This window comes from Meriones unguiculatus, chromosome 7 (genome assembly GCF_030254825.1).
Source record: "Meriones unguiculatus strain TT.TT164.6M chromosome 7, Bangor_MerUng_6.1, whole genome shotgun sequence".
Taxonomy (NCBI): Eukaryota; Metazoa; Chordata; class Mammalia; order Rodentia; family Muridae; genus Meriones; species Meriones unguiculatus.
This window is the reverse complement of record NC_083355.1, coordinates 79,976,509-80,003,666: the sequence shown is the minus strand read 5'-3', so window position 1 is coordinate 80,003,666 and position 27,158 is coordinate 79,976,509. Positions and strand designations below refer to the sequence as shown.

Sequence of the window (27,158 nt, the reverse complement as noted above, 5' to 3'; positions counted from 1 at the left end):
AGCATCTTTCCTTTCCTTGGAGGAAACATGCATAGAAAAGCAAATTTCTGGGAAACAAGACCGGCAAGACCTCATTTCCTTGGCTAATTAGAAAATTTAAATGGGAAGTCAGGAGCCATTATTATCAAAGAAATTGGTCATTGATCCTCACCAGCTAACTAACAGGAACAGGAGATAACCTTTTGGCTTTCCTGTCTCCATCTTTGGCCAGGGCTGGTGATGCAGGAAGAGAATGGGGCTACACAATCCACTGCAAATAAAGCTGATAGTCTTGGGTGCTGGGGAGATGGCTCAATGGAACGGATAGAGCACTTGCTGCACAAGGAAGAAAAGTTGAGTTCAAACCCCCAGCACTTACATTAAAGCAGACATGGCTAAATGTACCAGGGTAGCCAAAATGGCAAGTTCCAGGTCAGTCTCGAGAGAGTCTCTGTCACTAAAGAAAAAGGCAGAAAGTGACAGGGGACGACAATATATTCTGGCCTCTGGATGTCTGTGCTTGGGCCCATACATGCTACCACCGCTCACAAATAAAAAAAAAGCAGAAATAAAACAATAAACCTGGCGATCTTTTCAAAAATGGTACGGGAAAAATGGTGCATCCACGGGCAAAAGGATGAAGCTGGACGCTTGCACTGAGCACAGAGACTCGAACTGGATCCAAGACCCCAATGACTGGACTTGTGCATCAGCTGTAGGAGCAGCTCAGAAAGGTCCACCAGGCATGTATGCGCCTTCTAAGTCATACTAAAAAGAAATTGTTAATGAACCAGGTGAAAGGGATTGCAAAAGTATTTGCTACTCATTGTAAGAAACAGGAAATATCAGCAGACCATCCTATGGAGAGGAGTTTAGGCTTTGACTCTATCTTCTGCTGCTTGGTGTGGAAGCTGGGGTCAAGGCTGGCTGCAGCACTGCCCAAGTGTAAACAGGAAACTCCAACAGCATTTGTGGTTTAGGGTCCTCTGCACTCAATGTGCTTGACCCAGTGTTCACAGTTCAGATTAGATCCTGAGTATTGGTACCTACTAACCCACTGCTACCCAGGCGAGCAAGGTGGTGCTGAGCAGGAAAAACACTAGGACCAGGGCAAGTTCTGCCAAGACTCACAGCTATGTCTGTAATTCTGTTTCTGCCCCCCCTCCCCCATTATGAGCATTTACAGCGTGAGGCCGTTTGACACAGTCATGGCATCACTATTATGGTGGTACGCATCTTTAATTCCAGCATCCCAGTGGATGTAGGCCTATCTCTGAGTTCAAGGCCAGCCTGATTTACAGGTCTGGGCCAGCCAGGGTGAAAAGCCTCCTCTAAAGACAAGCAACAAAACCCCCACAAATTAAATGGCACAGTAGGGGACAGAGTGTATTCTCGGCACGCAGAAGACCAATCTCTTGTTCTGCCCCCACACAAACATAAACCAGTTCAATCAAACGAAAACAGGATCCCTCGGGAAAGACCACGGTGTGTTCTCTCAGCTCTCCTTGAACTCTCACGTGACTTGCTTTCGCCAATGAAACCATCCAGGTAGGGGCGACAAGAGCAAATATCTGTAAGATTCTGGGGTTGGAGTGAGACAAGTACATGCTGGGGTTTATCCAGATGTGTGGCCAAGGCAGAAGAGAAAGGGGTGAATCTAGGCAGCCAAAGGAACCAGACATAGAGGCACTGCAGAGCAACAGAGATGTCTTTGGGACTGGGTTTTTCCCGTTACCCAGGTGGCCTCAGACTTGGTGTGCATCGGAGGATCTTAACCTTCTGATCCCCTTGCCTCCCTGCCCCAAGTGCTAAGATTATGGGTGTGCCTTCATCCCACCAAGGAGAAGGGAGGGTGCAGGATCCCTGGGGGAAGAGTTTAACTTTCAATTGTAACTTTCCAACCTAGCATTTACTGCAAAGCTTCCCCGTCATTCTATGTTGTTGGTCAGCTGCGGACCGCTGCTTCAGGGGTATAGTGACAAAGGGGCATCTTCTGAAACTTTAATTGCTTCCATACTAGAACCCACAAGTGACAGATGACGACTGAAGTTGCCCATCCCTTCCTTCCTCTGATTCAGGCCCCGGGAGGAGCTGGTGGAGGCTGAAGAGACTAATACACAAGATGACAGTGACCTCCTATTTTGGTGCACATGGATGCTTTATGGTGCCTCAACTAATTTTACTTTAACTTTATACCAGTGGTATTTTCTCAACTTAAAACAGTGGAAATTGTTTAACTTTAAAACAACCGCCTTCTGGCACCATTTTCTCCACGTTCCCTTTTTTTCTTCCATTGTCATCCAACGAGAAAATGTTGACTTCATTAAATAACTTCAAGTTGCAGAGCACCATTATTTCCCCAATGAAGAGCCCACTTTTTGTTCCTGAGCAAATAATTTTCAAACAAACCTGTTTGACATTCAGCTCAGGAAACCAGAATGGGCAGTTCCAACAGAACCAAACAAGTAATCTTCCAACACTCCATTCTTGGCTCACTATGGGGACTTGCTCCCCAGAAATCCTTTTGGGAAGCCCTGCTACTCCTGGGCTGACGCTTTTACCAATACCATGTCCAGGTAGTTGACAGATCCATCTGGTCTCCAAACCCCACAAGCCTCTCTGAAGATCAAGCTGATTGGTGGAGTTGACTCTGAACAAAAAAACAAGGATATTGGCATATGCAACACACCTCAAACCATCCTACTGTGTTACAAAAGGATAGAACACTGGGCAGAGAGATGCCAGTGGCGTGTAAAGATGCAGGCTTCTGAAGAACTCACAGATGTCCTAAAGCAGTCTGGAAACGTGCACATTTAAAATAAAAACAAGGGACGGTGTGGAAGGCAGGCCAGGGCTTTGACTCTAGACTGCAAGCAAACATTTAAGAAGAATGCCAAGTCCATTTCCTTTCCGAACACAAAAGCAGTTTTGCTGCATTCAGGAAATGCTAAAGCCACTCTTATTCTAAGGATCCCTGCAGCAGGGTGCCTAAGAAAAGCAAAGGCTGGGTGGGGTTTATGTCAATTACAAGCATTTACTTACTTTGCCTAATGACAAGTTTAAAAAAAAAAATCACTTCCTATAAACTTGGACTATTTCTGTATCTACTATACTCACCCCCCCCAAAAAAAAGTCTGTTATCTTTTCTAGAAATATTTTTGAAGTTGCTATTTTAAAAAGGTCTCCACGGTTTTGAGTAGTTCAAAGTTAAGTATGTCCTTAGCATAATAAACAATGAGTATATTAAAAAAAAGCTTTTCTTACATAGAATCAAATGCACATTCAGGACCGTTTGATAGACTGAGCAGATAACCTGGAAATGTCTATATAATGCAAAGCACATACAGAACCTCCCTGAACCACAAAAGACACAAACTGGCAAACCCTTTGATTTTTCAATTCTACACAATTCTGCCAGTCATTACCAAGACAAAAACAAGAGTAAAACACCATTTCCTTCCCTCACTTGGAAAAAACGACTCACAGATTGACCCTTTATAAACACAGTATTGCCTATTACAAAACTTCATACTTAGAGACTCGCTCACACATGTGCCTGTGTGTGCATTTTCCTTTTTAAACCTCCCACCCATCCCAAAGGCACACATAAAAATACGGTGAGAAAAACTAGCTACTGACCCTCTGGTTGGCTGAAAACTCATTTCAAAGGGTATCAAATTGAAGAGTTCAAAATGATCACTGTAGATCAATAATGGCCAAGCATTGGAAATCCTCACGGGTCAAACTAACTTCTGGAAGACACTTTGTGTGTGGCTAGAGGGATAGCTGTAGACGGAGCACTTTGGTCTGGAAGATCCAAGCCTATGCCTGAAACCTACAGCCATGACGTTCTTGGAGTGAATAATCCTGTTTAGGCAACAACCCACCCATCATCATGAAACAGTTTTATAAAAAGCCCTTAGAACACAAACACACAACATGAATCTCCTGCTGACTGCTGGCAACCAGCGAGTCAAAGTCTTTTTCCTGGCCATGTGGCGAGCTTTGTGGCAAACCTGCCCTGTAATACAAGGATATAATCTTCAACTAGGATCACATTTGCTTTGACGGAAAGTTCAGCCCGGGCTCTTGAGAGCTAACAAGCAAAAGAACACTTCGAAATACTAGACTAGACTTTGGTAAGAGCTGAGGAAGAGAAGCTGGTAGCTTTAGAGAGCATCCATTTAGCCACCTGCTCAGTTTTCAAACCTCTAGTTGTGGGTCATTTTGAGACATGGGTGAACATACGATGGTTTTGCTGTGGCCATCAGAAGGAGCTGCAAGTGCCTCCCTTCAGACAGACACACACACACACACAGATTGACTCCCTTCAGATACACACACTCACACACAGCAAGCGCCTCTCTTCACTCACACACAGAACAAACGCCTCCCTTCACATTCTCTCTCTCACACATACAGCAAGCACCTCTCTTCACACACACGCACACCCACACACAACTCCAGGACCACTACTAGCCGACAGTCCTTCCTCAGACCACGTACAATCTCCAGTCTCTTGTCCAAGATGAAAAACTAATGGCTTCTTTCTTTCTGGAATATTGTAACAGCCATAACCATCAATCCAAACTTTGTGGCTACCAATCATCTCCTTAAAATCAGTACTCCAAATAACGATTTATCTGACCGGTCAACTTACCGAGTTCCACTAGGGAAAGAGTTCTCTACAGATCACTCAATCACTAGTTCCCAGGTTTCTAGACACAGCAGACACGCTCCTTGCAGCAGCAAACAGTCATAAACACACACATTATGCAATTGCCTGCTTTATTTCGTGGCACTGGGTTTGCAAACTAGAAATTTCTACTTTTCATCTCACATACAATCTGTAACCATTCACAGGCTGAATGCCATTTTTCAAAGCTCTAGAAAACAAAAGTACATTCTTAAAATTAGAACTGAATTCACAGATTTTCTTTGGACCAGGAAATGGTACATAATACAAAATATACATTTATGGAATTTCTTTAAAATTGTGAGTCACATAAACTGCAAAGTGGAGAATTCTGTTACACAGTATGCTTAAGAAAATATTTCTGCAGTTCTTACATCGGTAAGTTTAAAAAAACCGAATTTATGTATAATGCAACATGCTTTTAACATGTACACGCCTCCCCACTTAACACTCTTCTAAATGAAGTGAAATAATTACAACTAGGAAACTAATCAGTGCTGAGCATCATAGGTACACAATATTTGCCTGCAGATATGCTACGAAGTGAGTTAAGGGCTAGCCAGGTAAAACAATGAATTCTGTTTCTAGTCCCACAAACACAAATCAAGCTAGAAATGAACATGAAATTTTGGCAACAAATTTCACAATTATTTCTCAATGTAATTATGGTATCTTTTGTAGCAATCATTAGTCTTCTACATTTCTATGTAAGACCATTTAAAAACATTTTTATAAGTATTTAATTCCTTAGGATCTGAAATTAAGTTAGTATTTAACGAGACTTTTAAAACCTGAGTGAGACTTACAGCTAATGCATTGATATTTTTCACCTACACTACAGGGGTCAGAAACATGCCTGAAACATTCAATTTCCATTTCACCTTTTGTTTCAAGAGTGGCAAACCTTAACATCAAACCTCCAAAACTAGCTTAATCACCATGCTTCCACCTTTACAAATAGGTTCCCACAACACAGGCCCTTAGGGAAAAAAAACAAAACAAATAAAACAACAACAACAAAAAACCCCCAACATTAATACCAAATTCCAGCCAGGTGCCCACCTGCCTCTCTACTCTTTTCAAAGTAAGGCAAACAATTCCTTCTGATAGATTTTTATGCTCTTGGAATATTTGGGGCTCTGCTGGAGAAGGATGCCCTACATGATATCAGAGGGTCTTGGCCAGGCCAGAGAGACATTCTTGGGGAGTTATAGTCATTTTCCTGGGTGCAATCCCTCAGATTCACATCTCAAAGGGCCGAGACCCAAAAGTTTAGGAAGCCCCTCAATAACAAACCTGTGCTATTCAATGTACGGAATCAAGATCTAATTTTGTCCTACAGCTACACAATCTCGTACACAGACTAGCCTATTTCAGACAGGACCATATAGACACAAATATTACTGAGCACTCTTTCATCAGTCAGGACGACACAAAATGAACAGTTCTCCTAAACATTTAGTTTAATGTGAAGGCAGCCGGTAGAAATTGGGATTTGGAGCAATGAAGAGGCAAATGGATGGGTTTGGGTGAAAACACTGGGCATTTGTCTCAGTTGCTTGTATTGACTATCAACAAATCAGAGAAATAAACTGAGTTGCCCCTGGCTGGCTTCTGTGATGCGCAGTCAGTTCTGGAACACTGACAGCCAGATCCAAAGATGACAATTTTATGGACTTTAAAGCAATCACAGTGACCCTCCCCTCCCCTGCTACTTTACACCCCAAGGTTTCCTGCTTTCAGCCCAATGTAACAAAGCATGAATTGGTCTTAATGAGTAATACATGGCTCTTCTTGTTCAAGAGAATGGACTCGGCCTCTTTCGAGTAAGAAGTTGGAGGGGCACTGAGAGAGGAGAGGAAATGGAAGGTGGGGGACAGTATTTCACAAAGGATGAGGAAAACTGGTCATTTACTGTTATTTCAATAGAAGTAAACTTCCCTCATGAAATTTGGAAACCAACTGAGTTTTTTGGGGTTTTGTTTTGTTTGGGGGGGATGCGCACAGGGGTTGATACAGGGCTTCTTTGTGTAGTTCAGGTTGTCCTTGAACTCAGAGCTTGCTTCTGCCTCCTAAGTGCTGGGATTAAAGGCCTGTGCCACCCCGCCAGGCTACATTCTGAGTTTTTGTGACACTCCACCCTGCTACTTAAATGGAAGAGAGCAGAAGTCAGTAGCTGAATACAGAGCAGATAAAAGAAGAGAAAAACTGTGTCAAGTTGACCCTAAATGAAAAATGCTCATTTGACAATACAGCAGAGCCAATGCCTGTAGAATATCATTTAGCTGAGCTACTGACCAACACAATAAAGTATTCTACATTTAGAAAACATGTTCTTAAATATTTCAAACACATTCTGAAATACTACAAAATTTAAAAGAACCACAAAACAAAACCCACAGCACAGCATTGTAGGGTAAAAAGTTAAAAAAAAAAAAAAAAAGGCTTCTAAAATTGAAGACTTTCAAACACCTGAAAAAACTAATTAGGAGTCTAGTAAATTTAAAATGGTCATGTCATTACCATAATATGTGAGAATATATAACATCCTTGGAGGTCCCTCCAAGGAAAAACCTCAATGAGAAACACCCACATGCTGAAATATTGTATTTACATCTCTTTCAAATACCAAATTTTATATTGTAAAATCATCAAGTTTGAACTAGAATTATACCATGAAATTAAAAGTTAAAACAAAACCAATTCATCAGTCTTTTTGGACTCCGCATGCTAAACTCCCAGGTTAATTTGCTCAGGAAGGATGGGGGTACGGCTCCACTTAAATACTAGCACACATTAAGAGGGGGAAAAAGCGCAACAATTTCCTAAGAACACTAGCGCTGCACCATGAAGACCGCAGTGCTACGAAGTCCGGCAGAATCTACAGGAGGCTCTAAGCTCAGGCGCCGCCTGCAAGCTGCAGGGTAGAGGCCGCTGGGACGTCCATTACTTGTGACTTGCTGCTGTCATTAGGAAAAGTCGAGGCCACTTCTTAGAGATAACCAAGAGCCCTGAAGAGATTCCGAGACATACCTCAGCAGTCCAGTTCACTCTTATGCTGAGTATAATTTTCTATTGGATAAAATTCAACTTTTGGGGAGAAGAAAATAAAAGTTTTGGGAAATAAAGGAAGCACCAACTAACTCTTTTTACTTAGTTGAAAAAAGTACTGGGTGAGAAGGAGGCGGGCAATACGTTTGTGTTTGTATGAATGTTCCGCTTACAGCACATACACTAGATTCTAAATTCTGCCCAAATGTGAACTCCCTGAGAACAAGGACCTACTTTATCTCTTTCTAGTCCCGAGGGACTTAACCTAGAACAGTGTTTTGTTAACAATACATAGAAAAAAGCTGAGCTTAGCTAGTTTAACGTGCTCAAACACATGGCCATTGTAAGAAGCACTGTAATTCAAACTATCTGTATCACATAACTCATTATTCTTTATTAATTTTTTTTTTCAAGCAGGGTGTCACTTTGTAGCCCAGTTTAGTTTTAAATTCCATGACCTGTTGCTTTGGCCTCCCAAGTGCTAAAACCAAGGCACAGCCCCCATACCTGGCTTTTCCGCCGGAAGTTCCTGCTACCATGTGACATAAAGTTAAGCAGCCACACAGCTGGGTAGCTAGCTGGAGTTGAATGCACAGTGTCTGACAAGTGTTCTGAAGACAAAAAAGGGACCGCTTTGGTTTTTAGTTTATGCTGCTGTGAGACGCTTTTGGTATCCAGGGAAGAATGTTCCAAAAGAAAAGTGAAAATCAGATGTGACAGGGTTTCTGTACTCACTGAACTCACTCTGTAAACCAGGCTGACCTGGAACTCAGAGAGATCAACCTGCCTCTGTCTCCAGAGTGCTGGCACTAGGGGTGTGCTTTAGTTTATTTTTATGATCAATGTTGAAACAGTGAGAGTCGCAAAGCTTTAATGGTAAGTTAGCAAGAGGCTGCTAGGCAGAGCTGAATTTCCCACTGACATGAGAGCACACTCTGCATGTTATGTCACCATCACACAAGAACTTTTTTCCCCTCCACATTAAAAACAAAAACCCAAAAACCCCATGAGGCATTTGTCTTGAAAGTTAATTAGCAGGAAAGAGGATGGGGATCAAAAATGAAGTGTTCTATGCAAGCACAAATGTCCCCCTCTAAAAGTGTTGCTGGCTTCCACCACAGCCATTTTCCTAGGAAGTAGTCCTAATCTGCTTTTACAATGCACGTCTCCATCCTGTGGTTCTGTAATGCAAAGCTGCACCTAGTACGTGCTGACTCAAGTGAACGATTTAGTCTTCTCAGATCATAGCTGCTTTTTACTCCAGCCTTTGGTATGAGAATATTCTAACTTCCTCTTTTTTGTTGTTGTTTTGTTTAATCTCAGATAACAAGGCTCTAACCAAGCTGCTATGGTTTGATACACAGCTTTCCATCACAGAAGTCTCAATTTCAAAAATGAAACTGGGTCACCCATCAGGATCTCAGCTTCAGCTGTCAGTCAAGAGGCCAGCCTGTGCTAGAAGCACTGGTTTTCATGGAATGCACATTTACATCACGGCAAAGCCACAGCTTAGAACATTACCATATTCCCAACTCCACCACACATGTAGACATTAAGCATTTATTGTAAGTTAACTTTGGAATTGGTTCTATATTCCGGCTGTTATAAATTTCTAAATATAAAGAGTACTTCAGTTTCTCTCCATTCATGCTACACTAAGATATAAATAAAATACAATGACGTGACATTTATTCACCTCACAAGTTAGAGGGGTAACGATGTCCACTACACTTCATGGTACTTTCCTGCTGTGTCCTTAGCTTGACATTGGTCTTGAGGCTGTATATACAGACATGTTTATTTCCAAGTTTGGGAAAAAAACAAATAAGAAAGAAATGTATTATAATAGCTTCTGTACACAAAGTTGTAACTTTGTAGTTGACGTTGCATTTTAACTGTTTCCTAGTGGGACATCTGACCAACTGAGTCAGCCGTGTGGTGGTAAATACAGCACTCAACCTAGAGAGGCAGACACAGAAGGTATAGAACAGTAGTCTTTACAGTGTGACAGACTGAAACTTACTCTTACATGCTTAGTTGGAGGGGCTTAAGCCTAAATTAAATTAGGTATTTTATATCTACAATTCCTTAAGCTTTGAAGTTTATTTTTAAAGGCCAACAGCTAAATATTATCGACATGCTATATTTCAAATCACAAATACATCTTAACCTCTTAGATTCTAAAGACGTGGATCAATTAAAAGTTACAGGCAAACACACATTCAACACACACACATCTATCATAGTGTTAAGATTGTCAAACTTTGACAATTATTTTAATTAACAGTAGGTAAATTCAAGCTGACGCACATCTTAATGAAAAGTAAGCAGCCTGAAAGAAACCCATTTTAAAACAGATTAGGAAACGACACAGACGTCAATCTTTTGATCCATCTGCACCCGGGGTAACGCCATCATCCAATTTAAGGGGACTAACATCTTTCCCTAGGAGGAACATCCCATTTACCCTACATGGGGTTTTGAAAGCCGGGTAAAAGAGGAATTACACATACATGATTAAATCTCTTTGTTTGTTAAACCAAGCTTTATTGATAAAATGGAATTCGGAATATCTTACTAGGAACAGCAGCAGGCCCAGCCAATCATGATAGGAAAAAAAATGTGGCAGTCTCCTACTATGTAGGAAGTCGCTGCTTACCAATTAGTAATTAAATGTAAGGACTCATAAAGAGGTGCAAAAAAATCAAGGCATTTTAGCCCAGAATTGATATTCTCCTGAATATATGGTATCAGCTGCAATACTCTCAGCTACAAGGAGAGGACATCCTAGAGACAGGGAAGAAGGAACGGCGTTATCAACAGGCCAATCCCTTGCCAGAACACAAAGACAGTTTTCAATACTCCCTGGATGTACAGCTTTGTAAGCTTTTGGAATTCTTCATCATCAGGTGCACATGAGCATCTAGCTATGTGGCTGCTGCTTCCCCTACCCCAACCCCAAGTCCAAACACAGCATGACTACATCTGTTGTGTCACACAACAAGCCAACGTTTCCTTTGTCACTGATAGTGATTTTAAAGCAGTTCATAATTAAATATGAGCACTTTGTACAAGGACAATTATACTTTACAAAAACCAAAATCATACAACAAAAATTGCTGGAGTCTGATTTACAACATGAATTACGGTTTGAAATCACGTTTACATAAGTCTCAAATTTACAATAATAAAAAAAATCCATTCTGGGCTAGCTGTTCCACCGCTGGAGCTGCAGTCCCTCACCCGTGTCAGGTCGGACCCCTTGCTTAAAGTCGACGATGAGTGTAAAAGGTTCGGCCAAGTTGAGCTGTACTTTCCTTCGGAGGCGAAGGTCGATCCACGCCTGGGTGAGCAGCTTTACCACATATCATCAGTTGACGCAGAATCCTTTACACAGGAAAAGAAACAAAACAAGGATTTCAATGGAAACTTCAGGATGCTAGAATGTACCACTTTCCGGATAATGCAGAAAGATAAGGTGTTATAGCACTGATTGCTAGAGTTTATTTGACTTTTAAAGTATGTATGTGCACACATGAAATACTAGTATTTAAACTGTTTTGTTAAAAAATAAAAAATTGTTTGGTCTGGCCCCACCAGCTAAAATTTTCTATTTAAAAAAAAGTAAATAAATCCTTTTGTTTGGAAAACACTTTGAAGACGAACAAATAAATCATTAAACCAACAAAATTCACCTATCTTATCCTGAGAGTCCATTTTCATTAAACTTATTGCACTGCGGGAGTAAAAAGGCTAGGGTGAGCCTCACAGGGCTGCAGAGCAGGGGAGAGTGTCAGTCAGACAGTAAGCTGACAGCGGAGGGAGTCTCCGCCACTCTGCCACGCTAGGGCTTGGAGAAAGGGACTTCTCTGGGACTTCAGGGAGGGCTCTGCTTTTAGACTCAGGTATTTGCAGATAAAAACATGCTTCGTGGAGATGAACACTGAATCTAGGGCTACTCCTCAGAAAACTCAGAATAATCCAGGATTCTCAGCAAAGCGGTTCCTAACTGAAAAAACAAACAAACAAACAAACAAAAAAAACCAAAACAAACAAACTGGTGAAGGTAAGTCTTTTGAGGCTGACTGATGCGGAGGCTTAAAAAGTGACTTTCTTCTCAGAGAGAGGTGGCCACTCACCATCACTATGTTCGCAGTCACTGGGATTCTGGTATACGCACAGACCAGAGCAAGCAGACTTCAAAGTACTCACTGAGGATGTGTCTAACTCCCCAGGGAAAGATGTGCACTGACTGAGGAGAGGGAGGGGGAAAAAGGGAGGGAAGTCTACTCACAGTGTCGTCATTTTTGTAAGGGTTCAGTCTATTGTAAACGGCTTCAATTACATTCCGCCTAGATGTTAAAAGATGCAGAAAGTTAATCCTCCAGAAAGTAACCCCCTGCTTAATAACCCCAACCCGGTTAAAACCTCAGAAACTAATCTTGCTCTTTGAGTACATTTATCCTGCCGCCAACACCTGGCCTGTCTTTAAGACACCTGAGTCCCAATGTTAAGGCAGAGCTATAGTTACTCTAAAATGGAGTAACAGCTTGGTCCAGGTAACACTAGACAAAAGTTATAGTTTCTTTTACTTACTTAACAAACCACTGGCTGGTCTTTCTTTAAACAATTACTACTGTGTGTACATGTGTTTGGAGGTCAGAGGACAGTTTGCAGGCGTCTGTTCTCTGTCTGAACTATATGGGTTCTGGGGACCAAAGGGAGGCCACCAGGCTGGTTAAAAACAAAAAGGAACAAAATAACCTACAACCCCCAAAGATTCAGCCTAGGGATTTAGCAGCTCAGCTGGCAAGAAAGGTTGTCTACCTTCCAAGCACAAGCCCAGGCCTTCACTGGGATCCCAGCGCGCACAGGCTGCCCCTGCCCGGACCTTTAACACCAGACATGAGGAAGAAACAAGTGGAGTCCCGGAGCTTCAGCTCAGCTGGCTGCTGAGTTCTGTTTAGCAAGGGACCAATTTCACAAATAAGGAGAGCGACAGAGGAAGATGTTGTCCGCCTTCTGTAACCTCTGGCACATGTACCTGAGCACTAAACGTCTATATGGCCCTATTTCTATCTATGCTGACTTAGATGGCTACAAGTGAGCAGCACCAATACCCACCTTAAGACATACTAGTTAGGAGTGGCACCACAGCAGAACAACTTTAACATGTCACAGTAAAACAATCCACTGTACAGATCATCTTTGCCTTTCTTAACATTCCTTCTAAAAACTACAAAAACTACAGTGTTGAATACTTCCAGGACAAGTATAGGGATTGGTTTCTGCATCGTGTTTTACAATCTGGCCGTGTGTGATGGAACAGGCCACAATCTCAGCACATTCAGCTGAGGCAAGACTACCTGAGTCAGTAGCCAGGCCAGGCTTCCATAAGATCATAGCTCAAAAAAGGGTCCCAACTTCGCTAGCAAACACGAGACTTTATTCAGGTTTATTCATACCAAACACACACACTCACACTATGATGTAATGGTGCTTTTAAAGTTATAGGCTTCACATTCTAAAGTTGATTGGAAGCAATTTTATAGATAGTCTGATCAATGATAGTCAAACTAAGAGTTATTTTAAAAAAAAAAGGATTCAACAGGGCCTTTTACAATTCCTGGTGAAAATGATAAAAAAAAATAAAACTATACTATATGTACAAACTACAGAAAATAAAAGAAATGGTCACAATATCCCTTTGTGCCAAGCACTGAATTAGAACAGACACATGAATTCCATATGTGTATTGCTAACTACAGATATAAGCTTAATATCTACCACAAATTAATATGGTTCTACAAAGCAACATAAAAGAAAAAAAAAGTGTCTACCCTTTCTGACACCAAACACTAATCAACAATAAACCAAACATTGGGAAATACAGACATGTAGACACATTGCCCAAATTGAAGATAATCTTTAAAGTGTTAAGGGTTTAACAATGAAAAAAAAAGGGGGGGGGCCCACCACCACTACTAGGACCACTTATACTTTTGGGGGGTCATATAATTTCATTTAAAATATTCTTTCACTGTATTACCTCATGTCACCCACGCTTCCACTAAGGATGAGCCTCAGTACAGACACACTGACATTCAAGTACTGATCCCAAACACGCACATTTCCTAATCGGCCACACATGATACAGACATTAGGTGCAGATGCAGTTATCTAAAGGCCAAGAGCGTGCAAACATACTCACTTGCTCGCCAATTCACCCCCTGGTGGGAGGCTGGGGATGTTCTCACTTGCTAATGTGCGCATCACGTGGACTAAGTCAGGGACTCCTTCCCCCTGCTTCTTTATGATTTCTGGGAATCAGAAGTACTTTTTTTGTAAGTGTTATCAAAACTCAATATTTAAAACACTGAAACAAAGGTATCTTATGTTATCACAGACAATATTAACTTTCACTATGCCTGAGATTTTCTAAACTAGTATAACATTTATCACCGATCCTAGAAAGACGAAGGGATGCAGAAAAAGACACAAAGTATTAACCTCAGTGAAAGAAAGCAAGATAAAAATGTGAAAAGATTTCTTTGCCTTAACATGAGGTGTTATACAATCAAGAACGTGTGTGTGTGTGTGTGTGTGTGTGTGCGCGCACAAATGAAGATCTTCTTTCTTAAGATGCTGACTAGTTACTGTGCAGGAGATCAACTCTGTCCTTATACCAGATACAAGATTTTCTGCTCTTTACCCTGTAAATACATTGCACATATTTAAATAAATTAAAGCTCAACACTTAAAATACCATTTGTTTTCCCTCCATTTGTTACTTAAGCAAGGCTTTAAATGAAAAAGGTCTAAATTTCATGACCAAAAAAAAAAAAAAAAGAAAGACTTAAAAAACCCTCCACAGCTGCATTTAAAATGATTTGTTTCAAAACCTCAGTTACTAGGTGGGCACAGCGAGGGAGCTGCAGATTTGGTGTCATTCTTATCACAAACATCACAAGTTATGAAACACAGAGCCTTACCCCAACTCTAAGCTAAGTACAAGACATCATCTGGAGATTCAGCATGTTTTAATCTCAGTGCAAATTTCAGTCAAAGGCACTTGCAACTTTTTTGTTTCTGAATATTTACATCAAGAAATGGTATTTTTTTTATCATCCTAGTTCTCCATCTGTAAACACCTCTGAAAATAACAATGCATATAAAAACTTTTCATTCTCTGACCAAGCCTCCAAATATTCACCATTAAAGGCACAAGTTAAATAGACATTGCTACCCATAAAATCTCTTTACATGGTTCATAATTGTCCTTCTAAAATAAAGGCCAAATTTTTACATCTATTATTTTATGCCTTCTTTTCCTTTATAAAAAAATTAACAAAATGAAGCAGTCTTAAACCTGAACAAAAAGCAAGGATCTCAGATTTGGTTTGCCAAGTTCCTTTATTGTGTCATCTTTAACATTCTGGCATATTGATTTTCTACATGGTTCTAGTGCAGAAAATCTACTATACAAAAATAAGGGGGTTGGATGCTTCCCTAAGCTACACAAGTTCACAATCTCAAAGTGTAACACACAACACAGCGTCTACTAAGTAAGCCATACAATCGTTTGGTTAGAGCTCTAGATACAAGAGAAATGAACACTGATGATAAATTCAACCACTGATGGTTTCGGTTCTAAATAAAAACCCCACTGTATTTGATGTAGCTTACATCTTCATTAAAATATAAGTTTGGATATTTTAATTGCAAAGAATACAGGAAAATAAATTATTTTATGAATAATAAAAGCTTTAGAAACAATTAGGATTTATTTGATGTGGGACAATCATTTAACTGAACAATTACACTATCCCTCTTCCTTTGGCTTCTAGAAAAGTATTGAACGCAAAGAAAAATTGTTTTAATTGCTCTTGGACTACACATTTTAATAGACTCTAAAAGACTTGGTGCTTTCTTAAAAATATGTATGTCAAGAATTCTGTTTCACAAACCCAGACACAAACATTATCTGCTCCTCACCACCCTCCTTACTGAAGCTTAAGGAATTCTCAGTTCCCTCAGCATTAGCAACTTTTCAGGGTCAGGCCGGTCCAGAAGCAGTGATGGGAAGGCCACACAAAGGTGAGTATGATCTTAAACTGCCTATGGACCACAGCGCAACAGCAGTCTGGTTACGTAAGGAGGCAATCTTTTCACCACCTCCCCTTCAGTTAAGGTGAACACAACAGGAGAAAGGGAGCTCTGTCCTTTCCAATGTTGTGGACACAGAAGCCAAATATATTGAAAGCAAATAAAATGAGGCTTAGCAGCTCACAGCAATTTAGTCAAGGCATGTATTTAAAGAAAGAAAAAGGTATCTGGTATCTGTTTTAGAAATTGTGTATCTTCATTTAAGACATACATCATTTACAGTACAAAGTTACATTCTTTCTATGCCTTTAAATAGCAGCAGCTTTAACTAACATTATTTTCTCTCTAGTTGCATCTCATCTGATCTAAAAATACCATACTTAAGTTATAACATATTACCTCCAACTGCATGGTATAACATGTGAACATTGCAAAAATATTGACTATCAATATAAATTCTGCCCATGTGGAGTTCAATCTGTCAACTCTCATTTGATAGAATGAAATATTACTATAATAAAACTATATGTGGTGAATGTTCAATAATTCCACCAAAACTTACTTTAAAATAAAGCACACTTAAGAGAAAAATAGCAATTCATTTAAAAAACTGGATCCCACTTCATAGTGAAAATACTAAGGTACTTGTTATTTCTTTATACCAATAAAATCTAAGCCACGTTAAAGTGGCAGAACATCAATAGAAACTTACCCCATACATATTTTTTGGTTTCATGTTTTTCTACTAATTGGCAATTTAGACCCATCACTCTGTAACATCCTAATTATTTTTAACTTTAACTGTTTTATCTACATGAAACATTGAAAATAACCTAAGATGTGAAAAATTACAAGACCCTTGAAAACAGTGAGAGGAAATGCAATGACTAGTACACTCAACGAATGAATACTAAACAGTCCAAACACAGGCATTACCATCAGGGAGGGAGGGTTATAAGAACAAAACTTTCTCAGGACTCTAGATACACTGACAACCCAAACCAAGCATAATTCTAATAGACAGATTACAAATGAAAAAGCAATAAAAAAGGAAGAAAATAAAATTAAAATGCACACTAATTTTAATAATGAAGACACAATGGGATGCAACAGCGTCAATGCTTGCGTGCTAACTGTGCTATCAGGAGAGCGAATGCACTGCTTACACTGACACGTTCCTGCTTCTAGGCCTGGCTAACCTATGTGCTCATTGTAGGCATGCACAGGGAACCCGGTGTCTGGGGAGATGATGCTTATGCTTATACTTGGTGAGCAGCTTCACCAAAGACCATGCCAGGGCCAGGGTGTGGCTTGGAGGGAAACTCTTGCCTCTGCGCAAGAGAACTTAGATTTGGTCCCCAGTTCACAACCAACAAACCCCATCAACAAAGGATTAATTTCTCCAAATATTCTTTTAAATATTCTTAAAATATTTAAAAGCATCACATTTTTTTGAGGTACACACACTTTCCGTTTGTTCTGAAACGATCTGCAGAAACATCAGAACCACGTGCCTAGAGTTCTAGACTACTTTCTTGATTTCGTCTGAGAACTCCTGCCAGGTTTGTGCTGTAGGTGAAGCAGCTTACGGCTTAGGAGCGAAGCCATGAAACAGAGGAAAAACAAGTTTTAAAATCTGTGGGATGTGACAGTTGTTATAACCATTTGATCTTCAAGTTATCAAAAACAAAACCCAACAAAACAAAGCCACCCAAAACCAACCAACCAAATACAGGTAAATAGAAATATTCCAGAGATTCTAACTTAGTGCACGCATCTTTTCACAGGAAGACGGCATACTCAAACACAGGACAACTTTTCCTGGCATAAAATTACTCGTGTCAGTGAGTGAGTTCAGAAAGAATTTTAGAGCCACACTTCAGTCACTTAGAACAAAAGTTTCCCAACCATAATGCACAAGGCCTGGGGGCACACATCTAAACGGTCACTACAAAGTCCTTTCCACTTTACACACTAAGTACTACATGCTAAAGGCATGTAACCAACTACAGACTCTAAAATGTTATAGACTTTGATTGTGTTGAAGGGTTTGTTTTTTTAAATAAAGCTACTTATTTTTTGTTAAAGAATCCACCTTCTACTCTGCATTCCAGGAACTTGTCCAGCTCGGCCTCCTTCTTCACCGCTTCTGCTGAGACCTTAGGTGCATTTGGAAAACAGATCAAAATCACACTCATGTTGTCTCGACTGCCCTGGGGAAGAAAAGATCAAGAATATTTGGTTTTCCTTCTGTTTTTGTTTGTTTGTTTGTTTCTTAAACCTCAAGAATCTTTACAACTTGACAGTTGTAACTACACTGTTTCTAGTAAAAATGTAATTTTTAAGAGAAAAAAAAAAAGACATGTATGTGGGAGACAGTTGCCTCCACATAATATATTAAACATTCAGAAAAAAGAATCATTACAGGTTAGATCCGCTGTGCGAATCACCAGTCAGGAGTCTATAAAGCAAAACTATTTCTATGCATTCCCCTGGCGGCCACCTGCTATGTCAGTACCATAGAGCTGCACATGTCACAGAACAGGACACAGATTTTCAGCACCAGTCTTTTACTTTCCCTTTCACGAATTTACTCTTCAGTCACAACACACTGTGAATCCCGACTTAACTTAGGAAGTACATTCAAATCATTCATACTGCTGTAAGTGAATGGTTGGCCAGCCCCCCTACACTTTCCTAACTTAGTATTTCATTCAGTTACACAGAAAAATCGATCTTATACACGTTAAGCAACAAATAATTCAAACTGTTTAATGTGGCAAATGCTAAGGTACTGAATCATTTTAAAACAGCATATAAAGTATAATTTGAATACTTTATTAAAATCGAATCTAACAATTTACCAGATTTTTATTTAGCTAATATCACTTAATTCTCTAGTACTATATAGCAAACCTAGCAAAAGGCTGCTGAGCTGGTGAAACTAAGCAGGACTAAAATCCTAAGCGCCTTGTTATTTTATTCAGAAACTGACGGCACACTACCAGACTGTCACTCTGTTGCCCTTTAAAACCACAGGCTCTTAAGTTACATAAACTTCACTTCTAACAGAATGAAGATTTTATACTGAACTGCATGTGTCTTCAAATAGTAAGTCAGCAAACGTCACTGACAAAATACAACAGTGTGGCAGAAACCTGGTGCCAAGTCAAGGACCCAGATTTTCTAGTCTGGTTGGCTGTGACTTAAGTTGTGTGCTACTGTAGAATTTCTGAGTTCTCCAGGAAAGCTAGCAGCATGTACTGACTATGTACTATCTACCAGTCTAGAGCGCACATGCATGCTAATGTAAATCCATAATAGGCCTCTAAGTTAGATATTATTTCTATTTTAGAGAGGTTGAAGACTGTTTAAGACTGAAGAGTGCAAAAGTAATAGAGGCAAGATTCGATCCCAGGTCCGTTTGCCTCTCAAGTCCACAGAACCTTCTCTGGCTTTAGCGTCTTATCTGTAAAATAAGGGGCTCGGGGAGCTTAGCTATATACATGACCCCATTTGATCCTCCCAAAAGCCCACTTAGACAGGGAAATCTCTGTTCTTTTTGTATATGACAATTAAATAAAAGCTTACCTCAAGTCACGGCGTCTCACAGCAAGTCCTGAGCCCACATCCAAGGCTACCGTACCACACCATACCCAAAACCCACTACCCTCTTTGCACCACACCTAATGCTCACTAACCTCCTGTGCACTGATGCTACAGACTCACTGAACTAGTTCCAAAGCATTTCTAGAGCTTACAGAACCAAGCTCCAAACTTTCCCACCCTCTTTCTTAAGCACTTGGGTAGAATCTTTTCATCTCTGCTATTCTTCTACAGTACTAAAAAGCTTAAGTACTCATGGTTAAAGACCAAGCATTTAGAGACCATTCTTGCACACAGAGATGGGGGAGGGGGTACACTGGCTAATTCCTAAGTGGTCCTTTATTTTAACAGTTAGGACACAGTATTCTGTAATTGTGCCAAAGACTTATTTTTGAGAGCTACAGGCTCTAAGATGACTAAAGGGGAATAATTAATGGCATAAAGTTGACTGAAGATAAACAAAAGTCTAGCTACCTTGTACAAACAGGTGTCGACTACTTCGTTGCAAACTTTCTCCAGGTCATCAGTGACTTCAAGTCTGGATCTCACAAAGTCACAGAGCTCCTCGTTTCCCATGACATCCCAGATACCATCACATGCAAGAATAATGAACTGATCATCCTCTTCAGACCTTTCAATATCATGGACTTCGGGCTCTGGTGAGACAAGCTGCTCTGTGGGACCTTTTCCATGGACACATTTGTAATCAAAATCCCCAAGGGCCCTCGATACAGCCAGAGAGCCGTTGACACGCTGAATCATCACAGAGCCCCCTGCATTCTGAATTCGTTCTTTTTCCAGGGGATTACTTGGCTTGTGGTCTTGTGTGAAGAAGTGAACTTTCCTGTTCCTACAAAGTAAACCTCTCGAGTCTCCACAGTTAATGAAATAAGTATGTTGGGGAGAAATTAAGACACCCACAGCTGTCGACCCGCTTCTGTCTGCACCATGTTTCTTCTCTGACATCACTCTCATGTGTTCATCAATCTCCAGAAAGCCTGTTCTGATGCCATTCTTTACGTTTTCCACAGAAGGTGCTCCTGCAGACCCTTTAAAATCCTGGTTATTGGTGATGTGATCTAACAAATGCTCACAGCAGTATTTGGCAACCTGAGAACCAGCATGCCCATCATACACAGCAAAGAACGACCATGTCTCAAGTCCACTTGGCAAACCAATCACAGCCGTGTGCGCGTCCTCCATTTCAACTCGCCAACCTTGCATGCTGCTTAGGCCGTATCTCAACCCATTCCCCTGCCCCTGGGCATTATGCTTTTCCATCTTTGGCTTGTCTAAAAATGCTCCCATTATGACTTGATCCTCTAGGTCTGTAAACAAAGAGAAATAAGAAAGTCAGTAACTGTCTTTGGAACAAAACACACATCCAGCAGTCTTTACGAAGTGTCTACAAAGTACAAGGAAACTGTAAAAACTCACATGCTGTAAGACATAAATGTTGTGTTACTGCCTTGCAATGTGGAGATTAACAAGAAAGGGAAAGGCTGATCAAGTTCAGCTCAACTAAATAAGAAGCAGAGGGAACTAAGGCCCCAGAAGCCTCTGATCCCAACGAGACCCAGCGGTGCTCATTAACTTACATGAACCATACAAGACTTCAGGATGCACTCAACATGTGCAATCTTGCAATTATGTTGTGTGTCAAATAAAAAAATGCAAGTATCTACTACTTCAGGTACCTTGGCTGAAGACTCAGGAATTTTTAAGAGTTTGATTCCAAGTTATTTAGTGTGGTTTCCACAATCAGAAACCTCTGTAAAACCAAAAAGTAATTATTCACACAGGTCCAGAATTTTCAGCATGCAAAATAAATGTAAGCAATTAGATAAGATATTCGGGAGTTATTACAGGCTTAGAAGTAAAAAATGTCATTAGGTAGTAGCGGTGCATATCTGTCATCACAGCACTCAGGAGGCAGAGGCAGGCGGATCTCTATGAGTTCGAGGCCAGCCTGGTCTACAGCAAGGGCTATACAGAGAAACCCTATCTCAAGAAAACAAAAAGTAACATCTCACATTAATTGGGTGCACATGGGGGAAGGATATCAGCGAAGCACTATTGGGAAGTTTTATGAATCTTTATACCAATTTTGGCACATTTTACCCCTACCTTACTAATGAGTGAGCCGCTAAGTTACCTACTAAAGGCCCCCAGCAACTTGCCTAGGGCTGGCTAGCCAGCTGGGTATATGTGAGTTGTGAAAGACACCTGATGCCTATCTACACCAGCATTCTTCAAGTTCCCCATCTGTACAACAGACATATTAATACTGATCTCCTGAATGATACTGCCAGTCAGTCACAGCGAGCCTGGCAAAATGGAGGCACCGAGCAAAAGAGCACTATTTAATCACTACTATGCTATTACAAATACAGCACATCTAGATCTGGACTTTGCCTAACAGACGTTGCTCTACCCTTAGAAACAAATCCAGGACTCGTTTACCAGATACGCAACACCTAAATCACCAAATAAATCAATCCCTCAAAACTAAAGTAGGCATCTCAGAAATCCTACCTACCTTGAGTCCGAATAATTTACAGAAACTCACTGATGTAGGCAACTCTAAGCTACGTAAGAAATGGGAACCAGTTATGTAACGATGTCAGAAAGTCTTCCTTAACACAAGACTGTTTACATAGATATCTTGCATAGCTGGATGACTAAACAGTGTTTTACTTATTCCAATGACCAGATGAGCAGGTGTGCATGCACGAGTTAGTAAGTGGCAAGGAGATTCCTTAGGCCACGAAGAGAGCCTACATCTACCCGAGTACATTCAGGCTCTCATCTCAAGTATTAGCAGCTGATCTGAATTTCAAAACAAGGTGCTATGGTAAACATTTTGAGTCCCCTGAAACAAAACCAACCTCAAAACTGAAAACTCCACTCATTAAAGGTCAACCACTGCCTGTTTTTTCCTGTAGTGTGAGGACCCAAGCCCAGGACCTGGTGTATGACACAGTCTATAGCAAAGCTACACCCCTAACCTCTTGGCAGCTTATAAGTTTCACTTGGCAAAGCTAATGTAACAATCTACTAGTCAGGAGGTTAGTGGATTAACTAAGAATCACTGAATAGTAGTTTTAACAAGCTTCACATATTTTTCTGTTGACCTTCTCTAAGGACTGTTAAGAGCAAACATGGAAACTGCTTGACTGCTCTTTAAAAGGTAGAATAGATAAAGAAGGGGATACTATTTATACTATACTAAATATCCCTATGCACTCCGTATGAGCCTCTAAGTAAGTAAGTATTGTCCAATTTGGGCAGTCTTTAAAAAACTAAAACAAACTCCTCAAGTATTTGCCTGTGGACACGGTCTAACGGTCTAATAAAACAATCCCCCAAGTTTCTATGTCAAATAGATACATGTAAACAATGTGGGGAAAATGATACTCCTGGCAAATGATACATTATTCCAGCTCTACTTGCTCTGAGAAGCCGTATTTAGTGATATTTACGGTGGAGGTTGGTAAGATACAAGGACCTACTCAAATAACAAAAGAGCACTGCTTAGCTGGTATTCCAAACAGGAAGGATGTTGGGAACTGGAGAGCCTTTGATGAGCATTAAAATAGTCAGTTATAAAAATTGGAGTAGATCTGCCTAGAGATGGGAACCTAAAGGTGGAAAGAAAAATCCATGGAAAAAGTAAGTACATATAGTAAGAGACAAGAAGCTTCCCAGTGAAAGAGTGGAGGGGAGGGGACAGGAAGGGGGATGGAGCGAGGACGGGGGGGGCGTGCTAAAGGCATAGGAAGCAGTGCAAAACGTTACATGAAGGGGGATGCAAACAGAACTGCACCAGTGCCACCAAATCTGTATTTTTCATAGTTCATCAGTGCTTATGTACAGATAAACTTTGTCCTCAAACAATCAGCTGGTCTCTGAAGTAGACTGAATAGTTTTAGGCAACACATGAACAGCTGCAGTTCGATGAGGCAGCACACAGTCTGCAGTCACATCTCTGCAAAGGATAACTCAGAACACACAAAGCACCTTTCATTTCCCAAGCTGTGATTCATTAAGGCAGCTACTTCAGGTTATCCACAGAATGAGAAAAAGAGTGCATACAAACTACAACAAACTGGGAGGAAAGAGCTAACAAGAGACAAACATAACAGAAACACATTTATTTATATTTACAAACCTAATTTTGATATAAATACAGAAGCAATCTGTCAAAACCTATTTTATAAATAAGAAGGTACAGGGAAAAAGAGGTAAGGCTGAGAAGAGGATCCAGATTTCTAGATTTGCACTCCAATTCTATACATGCCATCACATGTACATGGGAATAATTAAAGACAATAGGAAGTGGTTAAGGTTTTCTGACAACAAAACAAAACACAAAAACAACTTCCTTCAGAGTTAACATTATTCCCTGCCTGCAAGTCTACATAATTTCCTAAATCCCTGTACTTCCAAGAAAGAAAAAAATCTACAATTGTGATTAAAGGCCACACACACACACACACACACACACTGCATCTTATATACAAAAGATTGTGTTTGTTATCGAAAGTCAAAAAGAGGTAAAATGTATTAGCTACAAGCCAGAAACCAACCATCAAGATGAGATGACAATTTAAGGCATTCTGAAAATAGTTTTCTGGAAATGAAAGACAAGGATGAAAAACAGAGACAGCTATGGGAGTGGTAGTCAGCAAATGTGATTAAATTCCTTTCAGATCTCATCCTGCCCCATATATTTGTATTCTAATAGAAACTGTTTCTTGTCCACAACAAACCCTTCTATGAGAGCGGCAGCCCAGGCTTAAATGAATTTCAGATGACTTTTCTGGGCTCCTACACCATTATCTTACTTGGCTCCTCCACATCAGTATCTTTCAATTGAAATATACCTGACTCTTCCTTTTAGAGACAGGGTTTCTGCAGAGTAGCCCTGGCTAGCCTGGAACTTGCTATGTAAGTAAGACTAGCCTCGAATTCAGAGATCCTTGAACTTACACTGTTTTAAGAATACTGGGGTTAAAAGTTTGTGCCACACCAGGCCTTGGAGTGTGACTTAAGAACTATTCAAGTCACCCACCAAAATCTTCATGTAAACTCTTCTAGCCATCCATCTCCTCTCTCTTCCTTTTCAATTAACCTTTCTGAAAAGTGCTGATACTCCTCCAAGACACTGTATTTAATCAATTTTGAGTTGTGGGTTTTTTGTTTGTTTGTTTTGGGGGTGGGGACACAGACTGTATTCATGTCTCTCTCGTGTGTATGGGTGTTCTGCCTGATGTGTATCAGTACGACGCAGCTCTACTGGCCTTCACAGAAGCTAGAAGAAGGCATGCATCACATCCCTTGGAACTAGAGCTACGGACAGCTGTGTGCCAGCATGTGGGTGCTGGAACCTGAACCTGGGTCCTCTGGACGAGCAGCCGGTGTTCTTACCATCTCCCAGCTGCTATCTAACCGACAGCTCACAGCACTCTTCAACACTCTGATCCCTGCTGAAGCATTCTTTCCCTGACTTTGCTACACACCCGATTTCCATACTACTCCCAGTGGTCTCCTCCTCGTCTCCCTAGGAAGCTAACCCTCACCTCCCCAGCCATTAAGCACTGGTATTCTTCAGGGCTATTCCCAGACCTTCCATATGCTGCCTCCCTAAGCTCTTCCATCAAGTCTCATGGATTATGCTTCTTAAATATTTGAAAGCTTACAGTTTTTTTAAATCAAACCTTAATCTCCAAGCTACCATTATTATCAATGCATAGTACACTTTTATTTTGTCCGTTTGCACACATAGGTAGCACTACCCCAAGATGAACTCTTTTTTTTTTTTTAATTAAAATACTAGATTTGTCTTTATTTTGTGTTTGAGTATTTTGCCTGCATTTTTGTTTCTCTGCCATGTGAAAACTGTCATGTGAGTGCTGGAATCAAACCTGGGTCCTCTGGAAGAGCAGCCAGTGCTCTTAACCATTGAGCCATCTCTCCCTGAACTCTTAATATATCCAGAAAAACAAAATCATAATTTATAAAGAACTAAGAAAATTCCCAGTCATGTAAATACTAGGCAAACAGTACATACCTTTATTAAATTAACAGCAAAGTACTATAAAATACCAGAAGATTAGCCAGGCATGGGGGCACACACCTTTAATCCCAGCACTTTAATCCCAGAAGTTAGAGGCAAGTGGATCTCCTTGAGTTTGAGGCCAGTCTGGTCTACAGAGCAGGACAGCAAGGGATACATAGAGAGACCTTTCTCAAAAAAAAATGGGAGACATGCAACCCCCTGACACTATTAATGAAACTCTGCTACGCTTGCAGGTAAGAGCCTACCATAACTGTCCACTGGGAGGCTTCACCCAGCAGCTGGTGGAAACAGATGCAGAGACCCACAGCCAGACAACAGGCGGAGTTCAGGGGGTCTTGTGGAAGAGCAGGAAGAAGAACTGAGGGAGCTGCAGGGGTCAAGGACACTACTAGAAGACCTACAGAGTAAACCAACCTGGACCCATGGGGGCTCACAGAGACTGAACCACCAAAGAGCATGCATGGATTGGACCTAGACCTCCTACACATATGTAGTAGATGTGCAGCTTGGTCATCATGTAGGTCCCCTAACAAGAGGAGTAGGGGCTGTCTCTGACTCTGTTGCCTGCCTTTAGATCCCCTTCCCCTAGCTGGACCTCCTTGTCTAGCCTCAGAGGGAGAGGATGCGCTTAGCCCTGCTAAGTCTTGATGTGCCAGGGTGGGTTAGTACCATGAGGAGGTGGGTGAGAGGGTGGGACTGGGAGGAAAGGGGAGAGGGGCTTCAATCGGGATGTAAAGTGATTAAATAAATTATTGAAAAAAACAAAAAGCAACAACAACAACAAAAAAATCAGGAGAACAGAAACACACTTTCATATTACGATTAAGATGAAAAGTTATGGCTAGGGCTGGGCTGGTAAGACAGCTCACTCAGAGATTACAACCAAATCTGATGACTAGAATTCAAACCTTAGGAACCAACTGGTAGAAGAGCTGAATCCTACAAGCTGTCCTTAGATCTCCATTTGCATGCCATATGTAACCTCTCCCCCTACATACATAAATGTAACAAAAACAAAAATGTAAAATGGTATATCTGTATAATATGTGATATTAGACAGTTCCTTTTACCTTAATGTCTAACTTCCCTTGCTAGCAAATTATTTTATTTGCTTGCCAATTATCTTGTACTAGAAAATGTGTAAGAAGTTATGGTAAAAAAAAAAAACCAAAAAAACCCTGAAGGTCTGAAGAACGTAAACAGCACAAAACAGTAAGTACAAATCTGGTCAATAAACTCCCACTTTAAAAAAGTCATTCTTAGCCAGGCAGCGGTGGCTCACACCTTTAACCCCAGTATCTGGGAAGCAGAAGCCATCCGGGTCTGAAGAATGAGTTAGTTCCAGGACAGCCAGGGCTGCACAGAACCCTGCCTGGAAAAAAACCAAAACAATAAAACCTGTTATTCTTAAAACTGTCACATTATTTTACTACAGAAAGATAAACTTGCAAGATATTAAAAAAAAAAAAGTAACTAAAAATCAAGACCACCAACAGGAGTGCAATTTGACTGTCACAAACTGTTAGCTTCTTTCCCCAAACAAGATCCCCTGGAATCTTCGCTGCTCCCAGTAACAAGGCTGAACTCATTTCACCCACTTTCCCACCACAGTATCTGTGCACTGTCATTTCATACAAA

At 40.7% G+C, this 27,158-nt stretch overlaps 1 protein-coding gene across 2 annotated transcripts in view; it reads right to left on the bottom strand.

Moving 5' to 3' along the window:
- Positions 1–10,252: 10,252 nt before the first annotated feature.
- Ppm1a (protein phosphatase, Mg2+/Mn2+ dependent 1A) overlaps positions 10,253–27,158 on the bottom strand; it is a 35,224-nt gene continuing 18,318 nt past the window's right edge. For both annotated transcript variants that reach the window (XM_060387637.1, XM_021647250.2), the window contains exons 2-6: positions 19,913–20,766; positions 17,928–18,045; positions 13,938–14,046; positions 12,021–12,078; positions 10,253–11,113 (exon numbers count right to left, since the gene is read on the bottom strand). In XM_060387637.1, the coding sequence (XP_060243620.1) occupies positions 11,084–11,113; positions 12,021–12,078; positions 13,938–14,046; positions 17,928–18,045; positions 19,913–20,746 (1,149 nt within the window). In that variant the 5' untranslated portion in view covers positions 20,747–20,766 and the 3' untranslated portion in view covers positions 10,253–11,083. The remainder of the gene's footprint in view (positions 11,114–12,020; positions 12,079–13,937; positions 14,047–17,927; positions 18,046–19,912; positions 20,767–27,158) is intronic.